This window comes from Rhinolophus ferrumequinum, chromosome 13, assembly GCF_004115265.2.
Source record: "Rhinolophus ferrumequinum isolate MPI-CBG mRhiFer1 chromosome 13, mRhiFer1_v1.p, whole genome shotgun sequence".
NCBI lineage: Eukaryota > Metazoa > Chordata > Mammalia > Chiroptera > Rhinolophidae > Rhinolophus > Rhinolophus ferrumequinum.
In genome coordinates, this window is record NC_046296.1 from 37,450,540 (window position 1) to 37,468,434 (window position 17,895).

Genomic DNA, 17,895 nt, shown 5'->3' on the forward strand with positions numbered 1-17,895 from the left:
ATCAAATGGTTCCTCAGGGGTGGAGGTGGGTGCAACCATTCTTCTTATATAACAGATAGGCAATGGAGTAAAAAGAAAAGGCCTCATAAAATATAAGACTTGAAATAAACGCCACTCGGTCACCTTGAGCTATTCATTCCTTGTCCTGAAATTCATGGTGGAAACGTTTGAAAAGCCCACTGCTACCCCAATTTCCCTATCAAAATCTGACAAAGTTAAAACAGGAGAGAAAATGTGTCCCCAGAGTAGTCAGGGGTAATTACTTGATACCTATCCAGTGTGGTTGAGAATAAATCAAGAAAGGTTAAGTTCTTCTCAGATGATTTATTTCATCTCTGCTATAGGTCTCCACGTGGGTTTCGTGTATTCATTCTGTTATTCAACGATATATACTGAACACCTACTAACAGCTAGAAGCTCTGACATGCACTAGCAATAGTAAAATGAATGGACAGGAGGAAGCAAAATTAAAGCCATAATTACAGTGTGTTATATTACTGGCTACGAATCAGGTGCTATGGCCACACTACTCAGCTATGTCAAGTCAGAGAAGGCTTTACAGTGGAAATGACATTGGGCTGAGTTTTGAAGCACAACGAGGGATTTACCTCATGGACTATGGAAACGGAAGAGAAAATCATTCCAGGTCAGGGGAACAGTAAACGCAGAAGATGAGTGGGTAAAAGCAATCAGGTAAGCAGTTGAAGACAGGGATCCAGAGAAGAAAGACAATCAAATGGACATAAGCTTTGTTTTTCATGCCATCAAGCACAATGCTGTCATCTAGCAAAGCCAGATGATTTTTCTTTAATAACTGAAAAAAGAAAAGCTACCTTCCTTGGCAAGAGACTCCAAGAGACTAGAGACTGGTAACTAAGCTAGTCTGTCCTTGAGAATTGTCTGCAAACCAGAAAGAAAGAAATCTGCTTTTACTTCCTGTCTGGAGAGTCCTATGCACCTTCCCAGCTCTCAAAGTCCACCTCTTCCAGAAAGACTTCTAGGATTTCCAGAGTCCTTGGAAGGAGGGACGGAAAAGTGTTTTAATGATGAGATTAAACAGGGGGAATTTTGCATCCCTAGGCTCACCATAAAATTTTGTCTCTTTCCAAGTCCTTGCTATGCAGAATATATAGTAATTTTTTACATTGGTGAGAGAAAGTGGGTGACAGACATGATTTCAAACAGGTTTCTGCTGTTTAGAAACTATGTGACTTAGGGGAAGTTATGTAACCTCCCAGGACATCATTTTTCTGGTTGTAACACCTACTGTAACACCTATTGTAAAGCTTAGACATGATGTGAGGGAGAGCACCTGTCACAGATCTAGCCCATACTGGGCCTCCCACTGGGGTAACTGCTGTATGTTATAGAAGTTTCATTCATTGCACAAATCCTTATTGAGGACTTGGCATGCAGACGCCAGAAGGAATACAAAAAAAAATCTGAACTGGATTTTGTTCTCTAGGACCTCATGATCTATACAGCCTGATAAACCGACTCAAATCGCTATAAGGAGGGAGGCGGTTACTACCAGGAGAATACAGAGAGATCACTGGGGAAGTTGGGAGAACAGAGATGACTCGTGGTGTGGAGTGAGATGATGATGGGGAGAGAAAGAAAAGATTTAGGGCTGAGAATGAAGGCAAGGAGAAGCTTCTGAGCTGGGTTCTTCCATCCCTTCTGGCGTGGGTATGGCGAGTATCCGTCTGCTCTACCCACAGATGTAATAAAAGAGGTTCAGCTAAGTGACACAATTCATTCCACTTCACACTCACAGTTACAGCAGAGCCAGGACAATTCAGAACTCCTCACTCCTTTCCCAAAGCATGCACCATTACCACACTCGACCTCCTAGAACGAGGGCTATTTGCAGATGTAGGGGACAGGGCAGTCCAGGAAAAGTAGCAGAAAGGAAGTGATGGGGTCACACTGTCCCATGTCAAGGCAGAGTTTCAGGCCCGTAGGGGGGAGAACAGGGGCAGGCGGCGCGGGAGGGGGTGGGAGAAGAGGCTAAGGGGCGGGGAGAGGGCCGCGGGCCACACTCCGGAGCTGTCCAAGCCACCCGCCCAGCCGCGGGAGCCGGCACTCAGGCTCTCTGGCCATGGGGCCGCGGTCCCCGGCGCTGAGGCCTCTGCTGGGGCTACTGCTGCTGCTGCCACCGATACTGCCCCGGGCGCTGCCGGGGGCGCAGTGCCCCGAGCCCTGCAGCTGCCCTCCGGACGGCGCCCTGCGCTGCCCTGGCCCGCGGGCCGGCCTCACCCGACTGTGAGTACACCGTGCCTCCAACCCGCGATCCCCACTCGCTCCGGGTCACCTTTCCTCCCTACTCGGGCCCCCTTTACCTGGAAGTTTGGGAAAAGACGCTTCGCCCCTTTCAAACTCTACCACCTTTTAGGGGGAGGAGAAGCCAAAGCGTGGGGGCTGTCTTTACCATACCACGTGCGGAACCGTGGATTTGGGCCCCACCTGCTGGCGCATCCTCCAGCTTCTAGTGGGCCCCAGGTCCACCCTTTCTCCTTTGGGGCCGTGGCAAGGGGTGTGGAACTGCCCAGAAGCCACAGGGGAAAGAAGGTCTCGCACCCTGCCACTGCGGGAGGGGCCAGGGTGTGATGCTCCTCAGTCAGCAGCTGTCTCTGCCCAGAGAAGTCTTGCGTGGTCTGTGAGCCTTGAGTCGGGCAGGTTGATGAAAGTTACTGTGGGCTCTGGCATCCTGTGGTCCTCTAGAAACGGAGTGTTAGGCCCTGTGGCCAGGGATGACCTGGTCACTCAACAGGAGCTGCTGGGGAGCCGCCTCCCAACAAATGCCCCCCTACACCTTAGTGAGTATACAAGCCAGTGCTCCACCCCTGTCCCAGATGGACTTGCATTTCGGTCTGGTCGCCTAATCAGCAGAAGGCCTAGTGCCCACCTCTGGCATGTCGCGGCCACCTCCACACTCACAGAAGTATTTAAGGGACTGTATACATCAGCAGGCAGGAGTTTGCTGAAATGATGAGGAGAAGAGAAGGGGGACTTTAGTATTCGTGCCTCAATGTCACCACGTCCATCTCCCATCTTCAGTTTAGAAAAAGGTACCACATAACATAATTCTATTTATGTGAAATGTCCAGATAGGCAAAAAGTAGATTAGTAGCTGCCAGGTTGGGGTGAAGGCCTGGTGACTGCTAATGGGAGTGGCTTTTTGGGGGTGATAAAAATTATCTAAACTTAGATTGTGGTGGTGGTTCCACAACTCTGTGAACATAATAAAATCTGCATTATACACTTTAAATGGGTGAATTTTATGCTATATGAATTACATTTCAATAAAGTGGTTAAAAGAGACAAGGAAAAAAAAGAAGTGTAGTACTATAAAAGTATCCGAATGGCACCAGGCTGGTATAGGTCTTGGTTACGTTCTAGAGGTGATGGAATTCCATGCTGAGGGGAAGAAAAGACACCTTCCCCTAATTTCTTTGGGCCCTCAGTGTCTGTCAGAGGCCCACTTCACAGAGGGGCTCCCCTCCCTCCTTAGCGGCTGAACTTCTCCCCTGGAAGACTTAGTGGCCTTCAGGGAATATTTGTGGTGGACAGATATAGTTTAAAGGTTGAGGAGTTTATATTAATTAGTTTCCATTAATTATCTTGTCAGCTCAATTCCCTGAAGGTGAGGACCATGCTGACAGAATTTGCTTCAATCGATCAACAAACCCATGGAAACTACCTTCCAAGTCCCTTCCCTTCTGTGACAAGCCTCTCATCTTGCTCTTATGAATGACTGTGCCACTAACAGCCTTTCTTACTTGCCTGGTACTCATCATACAGATTACAAGATACTGAGATCCAAAGAGATGGAATAACCTACCCAAGGTCCCATGGCTCTTGAGTAGTAAAGACAGCACTTCATCAGTTAATTATCGTTTTATATGTGCTTTCTTAGGAAGAAAATTACCCCTTCCTTTAGATACATAATTTTCCCAGCTTCTCCAAAGTTGGCACTTAGTGGAGAACGCCCTGGTGGGAGGTAGGAATGGGTGGACCAAGCCCCAACTCCTTTCAGATTCAGCTTTTCACTGAGATCTCTCAATAATTCCTGCTGCCACCCCCATGGTGGCCTCAGGAGGGTACCCCTTTCCTGGAGAAGACTGAAGTGAAAAGAACAAAACAAAACAAATGCTCTTGCTGCCCCACAGTGCAGTTTAGAGACACCTAGAGACCCTCAAAAAGATTTTATAGTGCTGACTAGGTCTGGGGGTGGCGGTGGGAAGCAGGCACGATATAAGTACTGTCAGCATGCTGACCCCGGCTCCACCTGCTCCCAAAGAGGAGCTGGCTGTTCAGGCCCTGAAGCTCTCTGCCATCCCTGTGGGATCCTGCAGAATCCCTGACTTCCTCCTTTCACGTGCACTATCTTGGCATCCACACTGGGAGCATCTTCTCCTAGACATTTAGACCCCTTAGGTCAACACACATGCTGACCCTCCCCAGGTCGGCCTTCCTGAGGATCAGACAATTGAGAGATCACCTCATCCTTCCAGTGACAACCCTATGGAAGGGAAGCTGATAAAGGCCCAACAGAATAACTTTTTCAGCAGGATACGGTGACTTCAACTTCCATATGACAAGACAGATGCATGAGGAGGAATAAGAGGGCAGTTACTTTAAGGCAGCGTTCCTCAAAGTGTGGCCCCACAGCAGCAGCGTGAGCGTCTCCTGGGAAACGTTAGAAATGCACACTCTCAGGCCTCAGCCCCATCCACTGAGTCAGAACCTCTGAGGGTGTGGTCCAGCAATCTATGTTTTAACAAACTCTCCAGGTTATTCTGATGCACGCTAAGGTTTGAAAACCAAGGTATTGCTCTCCAAGGAGGATATAACCTTCTGGAAAGGAAGAAGTATGTTTTAAACTTCCTTGTGCCATATACTTCCTTCCTCCATCCCAGCCCCTCCCCTCCCCCACACACATACACAATACCTATTTATTGCAAAAGGCAGCTGAAATCAAATTAACACACCAAACTCTGAGACATATAGAAAATAAACAGGATTGAGAAAAGATTCATTGGTTTTTTGTTTGTTTGTTTTTCTTCAAAGAGGAATAAGGGAAGGAATCCACGCAGAAGGATGGACACTGACGATACGAGGGTTGGGGAGAAATCATACTTGATGGAGTAGGACCTCAATGTGGGCGGGGGGAGAGCCTCAGTGTGAGATCACAGGGCAAGGGTTCATCTTAGAAAAAGTAGGGAGACTTCTGAGTACTGGGGGAAGAAGGCAGGTGGGTAAAGGTGTAATTCAACACTGATGCGAAGGACAAGAAAAGAGAACCGGTTCATGCTAAAATCCTCTTTTCTTAACGATGAATGAATGAAATGTAAATGGCCATTACAAGACAGACAAATGTTATGGATAACAAGTTATCAGGAGTTCACAAAAAGCAAAGAACAGAAATTATGAGATGAGGGTTTCAGAAGAAGAGGGATGTGCTCTCGCACTAAGTTATCCACAGGGTTTGACTCAGCAGAGAGAAGAGCAGTACTTGTGGGTCTGGGGGTTGGAGGAGGCGAGTCCCATAGAAAACCTTAGAATTCATCATTAGCCCCTCAGTAGATGCTGGCTTACGTTTTAATCATTTCAGGCCCTGGTAGTCCTGTCTTTTAAGACCTCCAACTATCTGGTTGAAAAGAAATAAAGAAGGACCATGGGTTGTATTATAATTACTTATCACTGACAAGTCCACTGCTTGCAAATTTTGAAAATGGCATCCTTCAATTGTTCATATCTTTCCTCCCCTCCCATATTTTATTAAAACTTAGGTATTTAAAATCTACAATGTGATACAAAAAATAGCCTCCCACATTTTCACTCATTTTAATTGGGGAATAACAGAGTAATGGAAAAAAATTGATTTTAAAATTTTGTTTTCCTTTTCTTATTAGTTCCAGACAACTGGAAGAGAGAGGAAAAAAAAAAAAGTCTCACCTTGCACATGGTTATAAAAAGATCTTTGTCTCTATGACAACAGAAAGGTTGATCTGCTTGATATGGAAACAGCTTCAGAAAAATTCGTAAGAAAAAAATGCTAATAATAATTATGGCAATTTATTTTTTGCATGTTGTTTCTACTGAACAGAGATTAAACCTTTAGACTTTATTATAAGACACGATCCAGAGATGGTGGAAGAATAAAATGTGTTGCATCCATGAGCCAATGTCACAGGAATATGTTAGTATCCTGACATCTTTCCTGAATGTCTTTATCCTTCTTCCAACTTCAGTGGGAATCTGGGTCCAGAACAGGGTTCAATGTTGTGGAGGAATGTACAGAAGGAGGGCCTGGTCCCTGACCTTGAGGAGCCCACAGGATAGGTGGAAACACACCCAGGAGACTGGTATACATAGGGAGAGAGGCAACGAGGCTCAAAGGAAATCAGAGAGTAGAGTCGACCACTCACTACGGACTGAAATCTCCAAAGGAAGACTTCAGGGGCCAGGGTTCATGAGGCTGAACCTTGAAGGAGAGAAGGGAAGAAGAGTCCACAGGTTATAGTAGACTAAAGAAGCACAGAATAAGGTTGAATGTATTCTTCTCTTTTTATGCCTCTCCCAGGCTCTCTGGTGGAATTTTTTTTTAAGGAAAGATATAAAGTCATCAAAAACAGTTGATTAAATTACCCAGAGGGTTGTGCAAAAAGAAAAAAAAAAAAGCCCACTGTGTTGTTCTTAATAAACTTTCTTTTTTTTTTATTTAAATTTATTGGGGTGACAATTGTTATTAAAATTACATAGATTTCAGGTGTGCAATTCTATATCACATCATCTATAAATTACATTGTGTGTTCACCACCCAGAGTCAGTTCTCCTTCCATCACCATATATTTGATCCCCCTTACCCTCATCTCCCACCCCCAACCCCTTTACCCTCTGGTAACCGCTAAATTACGTTCCCCAGATTAATTTTCAAACCCCGTGGCCATCCTGTGGTCACCGACTGCCCTTCAATCAAAGTCATTCTTGGACAGTTACAAAGCCATTAAGCAAAAATTGTGATTTGTAGTCACTTCCCCATGAATCTTTCCCCAATGTCCGCTCCCTCCCAGACACACACACTTGCTTTGATACACTGTACTTACATATATTTTTGCATATACGCCACCACAGTATGTACCTCTTCTGCTATAGTAGGATTTCTCAACCTCAGCACAAATGACATTTCGGGTCAGATAACCATCTGTTGTGGGGGCTGCTTTGTACCCTGTGGCCTCTTTCCACTAGATGCCAACAGCACTGCCCTCCCAAATTGTGACAACCGAAAATACCTGTAGACATTTGCAAATGCCCCCTGAGGGTAAAATCCACACCCCCTGCCCTTGGGTTTGAATCATTATGCTAAAGTGAAAACTACTTGAAGAGGTCTTATTCAACTCAGGATTCCCCGAATTTCTCAGGTGGTTTGATCAAAATTTTGACTGAGCTACATACATGATGACCAAACTGAGTAGACAGCTGAAAGGAACAATGAACCAATGCCAAAAGGACACATATCTTAGCATGTACAATATCGAAATGTTATTTTAAAAATCTAGAGAATGGAGATTAAGGGTGTACTGTGGGTTGTAGAGGGAGATCTCTATGTTACGTCAACCAACATCCAGGTCCCAGATTTTGCAGACCTTCCCCCACTCTGTCCTGTGAACTGGCCATATCAGTTTCAGAGAAGCAAGACTGGAAGCTTACCTATATGAATATGCCCCATCCAGATTGTTTTAATTTTTAGTGTCTGTTTATTTTAATTCACTCATCAGAAAGCAAAAAAAATCAATCCCCAGCCCAGGATCCATTAAAACAAACAAAACCAACCACCAAGGCAGCCTGGATCGAGACCCATGGGTTCCTGTTCCAGAACACCACACAGGAGCCCACAGGACAGAGGGAAACCCACCAAAACCTTGTAAGTGAAACAGCTGGGCCCTAGCCATAGCTTCCCTAAAGCCGGTCAGACCAAAACAGCTCTCAGAAATTAGAAAGCTCATATCCTACCTCCCTACCCCTTGCCCCTACAAAGGAAGCACTGGCCCCAGGCAGTGACTGATGTTGACTTCAGTTCTGACTGGGCTCCCCCAGCTACACCTTCAATGCAGTTTTTAAACCCGGCTGTGCCTAGAAACAGTCTCCTTGGGGGAAGCTTTGCAAGAACCAGATTTTATTAGTTTAAAAATCACCCTTTTGGGGAAAGTGAATGATGGCTCCTAGCGGGACACTAACAAGCCAGCAACAGAGTTCCCAAAATCTCAGTGGAAGTGTAGAGCCAAAAGATCCCTTTGGCACTGGACCTAGCGAACCCCTTGGAGAGCAATAATAATTCCTTGGGTTTTTTCTGCCTTCTTCTTCTTCTTTTTTATTTTTTTTTCCCAGTTCCAAAACCAGTGTCAGTTAATTCAAGGCTCTAGTTCTGCTCCTCTCCTCACCTTTATCTTCTTTCTAAGCCCCTCAATCTGGCTTCTTTTCATATCTTGAAATGAGGCCTAAAAGCTTTCTTTCCAAAATACAATGTCCCAGGGTAGCTGCGCCAGATGGTGTCTTGGCCACATGTATCTCTGATCTCACACAAGGAATGTTGAAGCCAGTTGAGTCACAGTGGTGGGGAGAGGCCCTGCTGCTCACTTCCAGACCGGCGAGGGCTGGCTCCACGGGAGCATATGTGTTCTGTTCTGGCAGCCCCACTTCGGTGTGTGAAAAATCACATTTAATGCAGATTTTAGCAAATTTTCCACCAGCTATTTTTTTCTTAAGAAGGGAATTAAAATAATCCCACCCACCAGGCAGGTGGGTTCTCTTACTTAGTGGACAGCTTCTAGCAGCTTCTCTATATGGCCTTCATTTACTCCCAGCTTCTGCCTCACTGGGAGATGAAACCACCTCCCAGCCAGCAAACCACTCACAACTGCTCTCTGTGTGGCCCTGAACCAAGCTCTGTAATACCATCTGAGCCAAATCAGAACCATCCAATTTATAACTAAAACTTAGCTTTCAGAATGAAGGCTTTATCCCTTGCTGCTATTAAATTTGTCCTTGACTCTGATGAAATGAGTTGACTCCTGGGTTCTTAATTCTACCTCATGAGCAACAGAATTTCTGAGCAACAGATAGCATTTCTGAGCCCACAGGGATGGGACGCTCTGGTACAACAGGGGCGGGTCCAGCACTAACACAGCCCTCAAATGATCTGAACTGACCAGCAGGACAAAGACCTAGCACCAGGTCCCCTTTCCCCAGTTTGCACTGTGGGTTCAAGCTAGTGATAACACCTCTGTGCTGTCTTTAAAAGGAGTGCGATGGTTCCTGTCCCTGAGTGGGGCTGACTGTGGTGAACGTAAAGAAGACAGCAGAACCAAAGTAATCAGAAATAAATGTTTCACATAACTGCGAAGTAGTTATGTGAAATGTAACAATCTAATGATTCAGAGAAGACTGAAAACCCATACATGCGTGCGAGGTTGAACAGTTAATATCCATCATCCAAGGGGCAAACCTAATGGCATAGGTTTGTTTCTGGGAGGTGTTAGAGAAAATGACCCACTAGGTCTTCTCAAGCTGGAAGGTAAGTCAGAATCCCAAAATAGCAGAACTCAATATTCTCATATGCTGTTCTTTTCACCTCAGGCTGAGCTGCTTCTCAAACACCTTACACCTGATTATAGGCTTTTTTCTATCATTCAGTTGGGTCACTCCCACATGCCCAGCGAGAGCATCCAAGCCCATTTGGCATACTTTCCTTTCCCCATTCTCCATCCCTAAGCTTCAGGCTGGACACACAGACAACGTTCAGGTCAAACTTGTTGACCACTCAGGAACTACGTACTGAAATGGAAAGGTCAACGTGCAGGGTCCAGTGACAGTCTTCAGAATATAGGAGAGAGTGGACCAGTTCTCAGATGACTGCAAGAAAAAGTGGACGGTGATAAAAGCTAGATAAAGGTTGTAAACAAAGTCTAGTAGGAGTTCAGAGAAGGGAGCATCCCTTCTTGCCACAGTAACAAAAGAAACCCTGGCAGAGGTTTTGAGCCGTATTTCTTTAAGTCCCACTCTCTATAGGGCTAGCAGGGCTAACGCAGTTATCCCATAAGCTCAGTCCTGGCTTTTGACACCAGCTTAGAAAAGCCTCTGGGAAATCACTATTGAAAGTCTTCTGCTTTCTCATTGACCACCAGCACCTAGACTGTCTGTGTTATGGAACATCAACAGGACAGTGGACCACTTCCACTGGAAACCTTGGGTGGGGCTCTAAGCCTTTTATCATTTGCAAGCACCAGAAATCAACTCTGACAAATTTAATCGTAAGAGATGAACTTACTAGAAGAATGAGGAGGTAGAAGGATACGGGCAAGACCCAGAGAGAATCTGACATTTTAGCAGCAAGAGGTCAGGGAATTTCTCTCTAGATTCCACCTTTACAATGAATCAGCTCCAAAGAGGCCTTCTGTGTGTCTATGACAAGTTTTAAATTCCCAAGAGAAAGAATCTGATTGCCTCCCCCTGCCCCACCCCCAAGGCAGAAACATAGGAGCACAGCCCATAAGATGCTTCCAGAGAAAGGAAATTTCTGAGCCAGGCAACCACACAAATTGGTGTCTACCAGAAGGCACACACACATGCCAGTAATTTCTGGCACTTCAAACCCGTCCTCAGATTAATTAAAAGTATGTGGTATATCAGTTGTAACCAGCTTTTACAGACTCACTAAAAACAAAATAAGAAAGTTTTTAAGTGTCTGGAAACAGACGCTTGTAATGAAGGAGCTTCCTGAAGCATCTCTGCAATGTCAGTGCCCTGACAACATGATATTCTCTGCTCCTAAAAAATACTTTTGAGAAATCATTACAGATGACGCAGGCATTCCCTGGGGAGAATTCGACATGCAGTTTTATTTACCAGAGTTATTCTTGTCATGTTATATTATTGCTAGAAGAATTCTGGTTTAAGGGGTAAAGATTGCATCATTTTGCTTTGTGTCTTTAGAAACTTTAAATGGGTTTTGAGTACGGGCTTCAACGTATTTACCATTTTCTTCTGAGGCTTTATATTTTTAATTTAGTTATAGCACAAATGACTTGGAAAATCCATTATCCAGAAATCTTCTTGACCATCTTAGTTCACACTGTAATTCATACACGCCTCGCAGCTTCTCATATGCTCAGGCTGTCTTGGAGGGCAGTCCCTGAAACTGCACTTTCTGAGGGGAGAGTTCCAACTGACTGGACTGTTTAGAATCAATGAGCAAATGTGAACCTTGCAGAGGGGCTCCCTGGAGTTGAAATATTTAATGCAAGGTTGTTCTTCATCATGTCTTTGAAAGCTATGGGGTGAGACCTATAAGAAAAACCAGAATCAAAAAGAAAGGTGCCAAGCGGGAGTGTTTACCCTTCCTCTCAGTTGTCCTATGTATAATCAGCAGATAGTCAAGAGTCAGGGACAAGTCACAGTTTTATAAGCAGAAGGATGACCTGTGACAAACAGAAGAGTCCACTCCAAAGTACTGAACCCACCCTACCCTACCCCCGACAAGGAAGTCGAGTTGTCATTAGGCATAAGTGGGGGAGCTTGAATGTTTCCCAGTGAGCAGCTATGAATTAAAAGCACTTCTTGAGCTCTTATCTTGTGCAAGATGCTGTAGCAGCATTATATAAACATTTTCTTATTTACTCACAAATCCCTGGGGTAGTTGGTATCATCACCATTTCGTAGATGTGGAACGAAGTGATGATTTGCACTCAGGTAGCCTGGCTCCAGGAACGACACTCTTCACATCCCACTGTTCCGCTTCCAGACAGAAAGCACACGCAAGTGGTGATGAAGACACATTCCTCAAAGTATGTGGCGCCTGAGCTAAACCTTTAACCAAGGGTAGAATGAGGCCAGCAGAAAAGTGTGGGATGCCAGATGGTGGAGACAGTGTGACCGAAGGCAGAAAAGCATGAGGCAACTCAGGAGACACCACAGTTTGATTTGCCCAGGCCCTGTCCAGTAGGCATATCTTGTGTGGCACTTGTGCAATTCTTATTTTTCTAATGGCCACATTTTAAAAGTTCTTGAAAGGTGATATTAATTTTAATAAAATATTTAATCCCATACGTACAAATCAGTCTTTCAACATGTAATCCATATAAAAATTACTGAGACACCTGATATTCTTTTTCTTGCCAAGTCTTCAGCAGCTGGTGTGTATTGTACACTTACAGGGCATCTCCATTTGGACCGTATTTCAAGCGCCCAGTGGCCATATATGGCTAGTGGCTGTGGTACTGGACAGCACACGTTTAGTGTCCTAGTCATAGGAGGGGCACAGTGGGTGACAGGACTGGCAAATGAAGTTTGAGCCTTTATTTGCAGGGCCTTGAATGCAAGGCTGAGACATTTGTAGATAAGTAAACCAGGCCAAGAGCGGGCACAGAAGACATCTGAGGTTAAGAGGGATATGGTCGATGTTGGCAGGAAGAGTAATCTAGACCAAGCAGGGGAAACCGGGGATAGTCAGGGAAAACCAATTCGGGGATCACAGAATAGTTGAGGCAGAGAAAAGAATGGCCCAGAAGAGTGGCAGTGGGAAAGAGATACAGGGAATGGAAGCAAGAGACGTGTGAAGGCAGAATCCACCAGAGACTGGGTATTTCATGGAATCCAGGGTACCTGGTAAAATTTCAGATAACAGTGGAGTTTTAAAAAGTTCTGTAGTCATTAAGCACTGAGGAGAACCAAGGAGAGAAAGAAAAACCACTCTGGCAGGCTCAGAAGCTTCATGAAGGAACAGGAATTTGAGCTGCATCTTTGAAGTTGAAGACCGTGAGCCCGTGCCCTCAAGAAGCTGGTGGCTGCGTCAGACAGTCAGGTTTCCACCTGAGAACCCAAGGATTGTGCAGCAGGGTGAGTGAACAAACCCCTAAAGGAAGACGACTGGTGTGGTGTGATGAGTGGACACAGCAGGGGACCCGGGATGAAGTGACCCATGATCCAATCCAGATCTGCCACTGAATTGCCATGTGGTTTCAGGGAAGTCATTTCACTTTTTCAAACTTAAGATTCTTCATCTGTGAAGTGAAAGGTTGGACCAAACCACCTGCAAGCAGCCCTTTCCCTCTGACTGCCTAATACAATAAATGCTTAAAGGAGTAGTCAAGCAATAGTCAAAACTACCTGGACGTATGGTTAAGGCTCAGTCCAAAATTTTCTGATGTAATACATAACATATCGGATGTCCATTTATATTTACTTCATATTTCAGTTACCATTGAATTCTCAGCTCCCTCTAGGTAAATGCTGCAGACAAGAGACTAGCAAATGAAGACATACCCAGTAATGAAGTTACCAAATACATCGATGCATTGAACAGCACAAAGATTTAAAATCATTCGGAAAAGGGAAAGCCATTTATTTCATTCCAAGACGAAAGCGAGTTTATTGTCATTACTGAGCAGCTTCACAAAGAACACAGCAATTCTTAGTCTCTGTTAAATGTAGAACAAGATCCTGTGTAATAAATACAAAAACATTAACATTCTTCTGAATGTAAATAAAGTAATGCTTCTCCCTCCCATTTCAACAAGTTCATTAAGGCAACAACAAAAGAAAAGCTTTGACCATCTCTTATTTCTCTCTTTTTCTGTCCCTTTGATTTTGTAGTGTTTTAAAATTCAGGGAGTGTAGCACTAGCAATAAACTAATCGTCTGTGAAAGATGGATGGATGTTTGTAGCTTTCTTAGGTCAAAAATATAGATGGCTTTTCTAAACAATTAGAGGGAAGTGAATAAAAATATTTCACTTCTGCCGTGCTGGGCAGAAAGAGAGGTAAAATCTCCAACAAGGTGACCAAAGGTCCCACCCAGGCTTCTAGACTTGCGGTTGGTGCCAGATCTCTTCCTCGGCTCTCCCCGTAATCCTGCTTAGCCTATGGGTTTGAGAAGGTGGTCCTGCCCTGGAAACCACCTGTGTACTCCAAGCTCTTAAAAACCAAGAGCAGGTGTGGAACTTACAATTGTCATTGGCTTTATGCAATGGACCTCATCTTTAAGAGGAGAAAATGTGTCAATTGAACCATATTTTCCATTCACCTAGGGAGTTTGCCATTTAAAGGAACCTTTCATGGAACCCTTCTGTAGAACAAAGAAGCTTTTGATAATGCAAATGTCTCCCAATTGATAGGTTTTGGTGTAAGTAGGGATTTCCAAATCGGGTTTCCTCAAAGGGGAACACAGCCCCTCCTGAATCTGAAGCTCTCTAGGTAACATTATTTTACGGGTTCATTAACAAGTCAGTGAGCTGGGCAGATGGGCTTCTTCTCGTCATCTGTGTTATTTAACTGGGAAGAGGAAAGAAGAGGCCTCGAGGCCCACCCTTAAGTACTCTAGAAACTATAAGAACAATTAGGGACCCCTGATAATGTGGCACCATCCTCTTCAAGGTGATTGGGTTTATCTGGATGCTATTTGCTTGTCTGTAAGCAGAGCCTCTGGTGCTGGGCTCTGCCACACGGTGCACTGGGGCTTGGCCACTGGGGTTGGCTGGAAAGAGGACTGGGTCAGGGGCCCGCCCAGGTGGAAAAGTTGATGGAAAGGAGTTCTGAAGGTGGGAAGGCCTTTCTGAGCAGTCCCTCCTTGAGACAAAGGGGCCGGGCCTTTCTTCTCTGCACTGGCAAGTCATTGGATGAGGACTGCCCAGGAGAGAAGATGTGATCTCTTGGGTGAGGTGGCAATCTTCGGCTGAGGGTTATTCCAGGAGAGCAACCCAGTTGAGAGTTGTAGCCATCCACTCTCCCAGCAACTGGGTGAATTAGTGCCTCATTCCCAAATGGTGATTTTGGCAGCCCAAGACAGCAACTAACCCAACTGCACTGGATAGGCCCAGCACAGGGTAGCCCCATCTGTGCCAAGATGCCCAGTTGGAAAGTTAGAACCCAGCAGTGAGAGATACCACATGGATCCTAACCAGACGGTAACTAGGAACTGTTCTGGGTCAGGAGTGTCCTCTAAGGGGCAGAGATACAGGGATTGGGATCTGGATTTTTCTGAGAAAAAAGCAGGGCAGGGGCTCCACTCCTACACGGACACCGGGGTGACCAGGCAGGCTACAGGATAAGGAAGCAAGGCAAAAACAAGCACCAACATGGTTTGGGGGGAAGCAAGGGTAACTCGAGGCACTGCAGGTGCCCTCCTGCCCCAAATAGTGTTGCGCTCAGTGTAGACAATGTGGAGAGACCCAGGGCATCCCCAGAGTCATCACCAATTACAAGGTCCCAGAACTTGGGCGAGTGCTTCATTCCAATCCCAAGGGGTAGAGACTGTTCCTGCTTCAACCCTAACCCACAAGTAGAAGGAATGAAGTACCTTTTGATCATGCAAATGTCTGGACTTTTCCAAATGATTTTAAATCTTTGTGCTGTTAAATGCATTGATCTATTTGGTAACTTCATTACTGGATATGTCTTTATTTGTTGGACTCTTATCTTCACGAGTAGATGGAGGTTCCAAAATGATGAAACTAAGGCAGCCTTTGTCATCTAATCTATTTGTTTCAACATCTGTGGCCAAGGCACTTGGGCAAGGTGAGATGGCCATAATCCATGTGGCACTTGTGCTACATCATCCATTCATTTAGAAATCAAAGCTTAAAAACTGTGAAAATGTAATAAATATAAGCAGCCGCTTGGTTCCACAGCCATCTCAACTCACTTTTCTAGAGGCAGAGAGAACTCTCCACCCTGCAAGTTCGACCACACATTCGCCCACCAGTGCTGCTTCTTTACCAAGCTCCTGTGACGCACAATTTGGGAGTGTCACTCTCTTAGTCTGAGACAGAAAAGGCTCTGCCCCTCTTTTCTTTTTCTTTGTTTTATGCATAGCTTTCAGGCCCTTTCTTGTCCCTGGACAGCTGAGCCGCTGAAGTGTCCTTGCTGTTGGCTTTTTTTCCCCTCGGTTCCCCTTGGCTTCTGCTCTGTATCACATGAGACCAACTAGACCTTTCCACAAGAGTTCCTGAAGTTCACAAAATTCTTGGAATACACGTAGGCCTAACTTCAAAAAATGAAAGGAAGAAAAGGAGGAAGGAGGGAGGGAAGGGAAGAAGGGGAGAACTCAATACATCAAAATAGGACTTCTTTGCTTATCCGTTTGTCTCTTAGGTACAGAGGGTTAAGTTGATCATATTTCGTCATTCAAGTAACATCATCATCAGTCCATTCAAAGTCCCAATGTCTCTCTGTTTTTAGTTATTTATTTTATCCCCTTCTACTTTCTTTCGACTCATCATAGGTAACCATACTAATGTATGTTGATATGTCTTGTTTTAAAATGTCTAATGTTTGGTATACATGTGCTTTAATTCTGCAAGTAGCATTATATATATACAAATTATATATGTATATATGTGTGTGTGTGTATATATATATATACACATATATATATATAATTAATTTCTTACTTGTTTCTCTTAGCACCATGATTCTAAGATCTACGATGCTGCTCTCTGTGCCTTTAAACCCTTACTTCTAACAGCTGACCAATTGGTTCAGTGTGTAATGTGCACATTTTATCAACCCCTCGCTCAGTAGTGGCCACCCAGGTTGCCTCCAACCCACCCGATGCCACAATGCTGTGCAGAAAATCCTTGCACAGTTTCCCTTAAGTATCAGAGTGAGAATTTCTCTGGGATGTATGCAGGAGTAGAATAGCAGAGGTAATTGAGACAATCATTTACATTGCCAAAAGTTTCTGGCTTCGTGGAAAGAATCACAGATGCATCCATCAAAGAAGAAAGCACCTTCAAAGGGAGGACATTCAAGTGATTATGAACAAACCGTGGGCCATGTGAACAAGTTTAAATACAGGAGACAGATACCTGACTGCTTAGGATCTGCTGCCAATTGAAGACACGTCAGAAGCGAAGACATGACATCTCTATAATAAAAATATAAGCCAGTGGAAAAAAACCGTTTGGATTCACAGAACCATATTCTCCACCTTGCTTCGTTAGAACACATCTGTTGTGAAAAGCTTGCTGCTCCTGCCCTCTCCCCATTCTTTGGCCCCCAGGCCTCCATCTTGCCCTAGCCACACCCACAAAGCCCCCTGTTATTCGCTCAGTGGCTCTTTGATCCCACTGGGAACTCTCACTCTGCCTTTCCTGCTCTGCAGCATCAACATCAGGTGCAAAATTTCATCTTGCACCAGGGCTGTTCCGTAGTCTTTGGGGACAGCCAGTGCATGGTCTACAGCTTCTCTCTCTTCTGTCCGACCTTTGCGCCTCATCCTTCATCCCTACATAAATCAAAAGCTCCAACAACCCACCTGATCCAATCAGAGCCAAACTGCTCTCCTGAGAGCCACACCGCGCTCCCTTGTGGAGGAGGAGGCGGCCTGCCCGAGAAGCTCCAGCTTCTGCTCTCCATTTGCATGAATAAAGGGCTCTGAAGGGTTCAGCTTAAGCTTTTATGTAAACACTCTCCAAAATATGTTCTGCACTGCATTATCCCCAGCAATAAAGATTCTGGAATCCGAATTTGGCTGTCAGTTTTATTGATGTTGCATGGGGTACAGTAGAATACAGCTTTCTCTTCTGGAAATTTATTGACTCGGCAGTGCAGAGAGCTATAAAACTGTGTTTTTAATCAGTAAGCCAAGCAGACATGATTCGAGAAGAAATATAGGAAGCAAACATGCCATCGTAAGAAGATTTCTCCCCCATTGTCCCTGTTCCTCTCAGATGCCCTGGTAAATAAGTTTGAGTATTGAGCGATGAGCTTGGTGGGCTGTCTTCAGGAAGAGATTCAGAAGACCAAGTTTGGATCACTTCCTCAAGGTTGTACCAGCTCTAAGAGACTACTGAGTGAAAGTGTTTTCCTAAAATGAAACTTCTTTGCATCAGCC

At 44.9% G+C, this 17,895-nt stretch overlaps 1 protein-coding gene across 1 annotated transcript in view; it reads left to right on the top strand.

The window, feature by feature from the left end:
* The first annotated feature begins 2,091 nt into the window (after window positions 1-2,091).
* The window catches only part of LHCGR (luteinizing hormone/choriogonadotropin receptor), a 55,515-nt gene continuing 39,711 nt past the window's right edge, over window positions 2,092-17,895 (top strand). Inside the window, exon 1 of the mRNA XM_033125124.1 lies at window positions 2,092-2,265. Coding sequence (XP_032981015.1) covers window positions 2,102-2,265 — 164 coding nt within the window. The 5' untranslated portion in view covers window positions 2,092-2,101. The remainder of the gene's footprint in view (window positions 2,266-17,895) is intronic.